The 2,500-nt window shown below is 25.2% G+C and overlaps 1 protein-coding gene across 1 annotated transcript in view; it reads right to left on the reverse strand.

Annotated features, from left to right (window-relative positions):
• LOC122259304 (uncharacterized) overlaps positions 1 to 2,500 on the reverse strand; it is a 79,119-nt gene that overhangs the window by 26,865 nt on the left and 49,754 nt on the right. The window contains exon 3 of the mRNA XM_086531134.1: positions 1,368 to 1,488. Coding sequence (XP_086387260.1) covers positions 1,368 to 1,488 — 121 coding nt within the window. The remainder of the gene's footprint in view (positions 1 to 1,367; positions 1,489 to 2,500) is intronic.

Here is a 2,500-nt window from a genome sequence, read left to right on the forward strand (position 1 = left end):
TTGGTATATATATATAATGAATATATATTACTGATATATATATATATATATATATATATTATATATATATTAAATAAAAAATATATATATATTGTGTGCATATATATATATATATCTATTATATATAATATATAGAGAGAGAACAGAGAGAGAGAGAGAGAGATAGAGAGATACAGACTTTATATATATATAAAAAAAAAAATATATTATATAATATAAAGAAATATCATATATGTAAATATTTATATGTATATATATAACATATATAATATATATAAAATATATTGAATATAAATATATATAAATATATGATATACATATAATATGTGTAGCGATACAAAGAGAATATATATATATATATATATATATATAGAGTAGTGGTGAGGCTGCTATATATATATATAATATATATATATATATATACAGTATATATCTGTAATACCTATAACTATGTATATATAAAATATATATATCTATATATATATATATATATATATATACATACATGCATATATAATATATAATAATATATAATAATATACATTTTATATATATAATATATAATAGATATCAACTGTATATAAAAACAATTAAATATGTTTACATACATATAAATATAAATATAAAGATATAAAGAAATATATATATATATAAATATAAATATATACAAATAACCATATCAATATAAACATATAAAAAATAACTATAATATATCATAAATCTATATAATATAATAAAGAAAGTACAAAATATACATATAAATAAAATATTGTATAGAATAAAATGATATAAAAATATCAATAAATCTCATATAAAATATATCTATATATCTATAACTATAAATATATGCATAATATAATATATTTATATGTGAATAGTATATACCATATAAATATAATTATAAATAATATATATATCTAATATATATATATATATGCAAATTATATATACCTATATATAATATATACATATAAATATATATAGTAGATATAATATATTATCTAAATATATATATAGATTATATATATAGCTATATATAGTATTATATATATATATATATATATATGTATATATATATAAATATATATATATATATATAATATATATATATATATATATATATAGTTTACCTATATTGAACGTTCTCATATAATATATATATATTAATATATTATATATTATAATATATATATAAATATATAATGCTATATAAAAATATAAAAATAAATGTGTATATATAAAATATGTATATTTATATATATATATATATATATATATATATATATATATATATATATATATGTACGTATATATACATGATTTCTATATAAGTCAGATATAGAAGGTTATGTGCTTCGGTAACTTACGTCAATGTATTTGATGTTGGCTCCGTAGTAAAAATGGCTCTTTCCGCACTCCTGCACGAGAGGAATGAGCTTATCCGGCCGGTCGAGGCGAGCTACTGCCTTGTTGACGAAACCCATGACCCTGTGAATGGGAAAATCAGGATTACAGTTGCATGCAATGACGTTTCATATCTCTGTACATGAGAGGGAAACCAAGATTAATAGGGCGATAGCTGCATACCATCAGCTGTTTCCCTAGTCATTTTCACTTCCTGAAATGCATTGTTTCGCATTTTTTTTTTCATACGGATTTTGCAAAATATTATTGGAAAGGTTGCCACGTACCTTCGTCCTTCGAGGTATGTTTGAAGAAGGAAAATATACGAAGCTTAAAAAGTACTACCGCATCGTCATTGTCCTTCGCATCTTACGGCAGTCGTATTTTCACAATGACAAATGACAATGTCAAAGGATTTGAGATCCGGTCGTATTAACGAAATGACGCGCTTCGGCTCCAAGCAAATCCAAGCACACATCCCGATGCGGAAGTCGAGCCTTAAAGTCCTCGAGTTGGACCACAGTTGATATCAGGAAGGGTATCAGGTCAAGCCAGGGCGTTACGGCTAAAATCAAACTGCCCCTGAAGAGGACCACCTTATCTTTGAACTTATCTTTATCTTATCTTGTGCTCTGGACTTCTAACCATTGTATCCATTCACGTTATTAGACAGAGGAACCTATGGGGAGATGGTGACATAATGGAGTGATTATTCTATTCATATTACGTCACCACGCCGGCGGAATGGGAATAGAATGAATGGAATTATGCTGGAAACTGAGTTAGAGGACGAGGAAATTGATTAGTGGCGTTGCATTAGGAAAATGGCTGATATAATCCAGATCATAGAGAGAGAATTGAGCTATTGGTAATTTTCAGCAGATATTTTGGAGTAAAATACACCATGAAGAGAGGGAGAGGTGGGTGAAAAGATAGATAAATAGATAGAGATAGATAGATAGATGAACAGAGAGAGAGAGGTAGAGACAGAGAGATGAATAGATTGATAGATAGAGAGAGAGACAGACTAACCAGTTATATAGAGATAGATAGAGAGAGAGTGAGTGAGAGAGAGAAAGGGAGAGAAAAAAGGAAA

This window comes from Penaeus japonicus, unplaced genomic scaffold (assembly GCF_977035675.1).
Source record: "Penaeus japonicus unplaced genomic scaffold, GWHDUDI00000001_assembly GWHDUDI00000035, whole genome shotgun sequence".
Classification (NCBI taxonomy): Eukaryota; Metazoa; Arthropoda; class Malacostraca; order Decapoda; family Penaeidae; genus Penaeus; species Penaeus japonicus.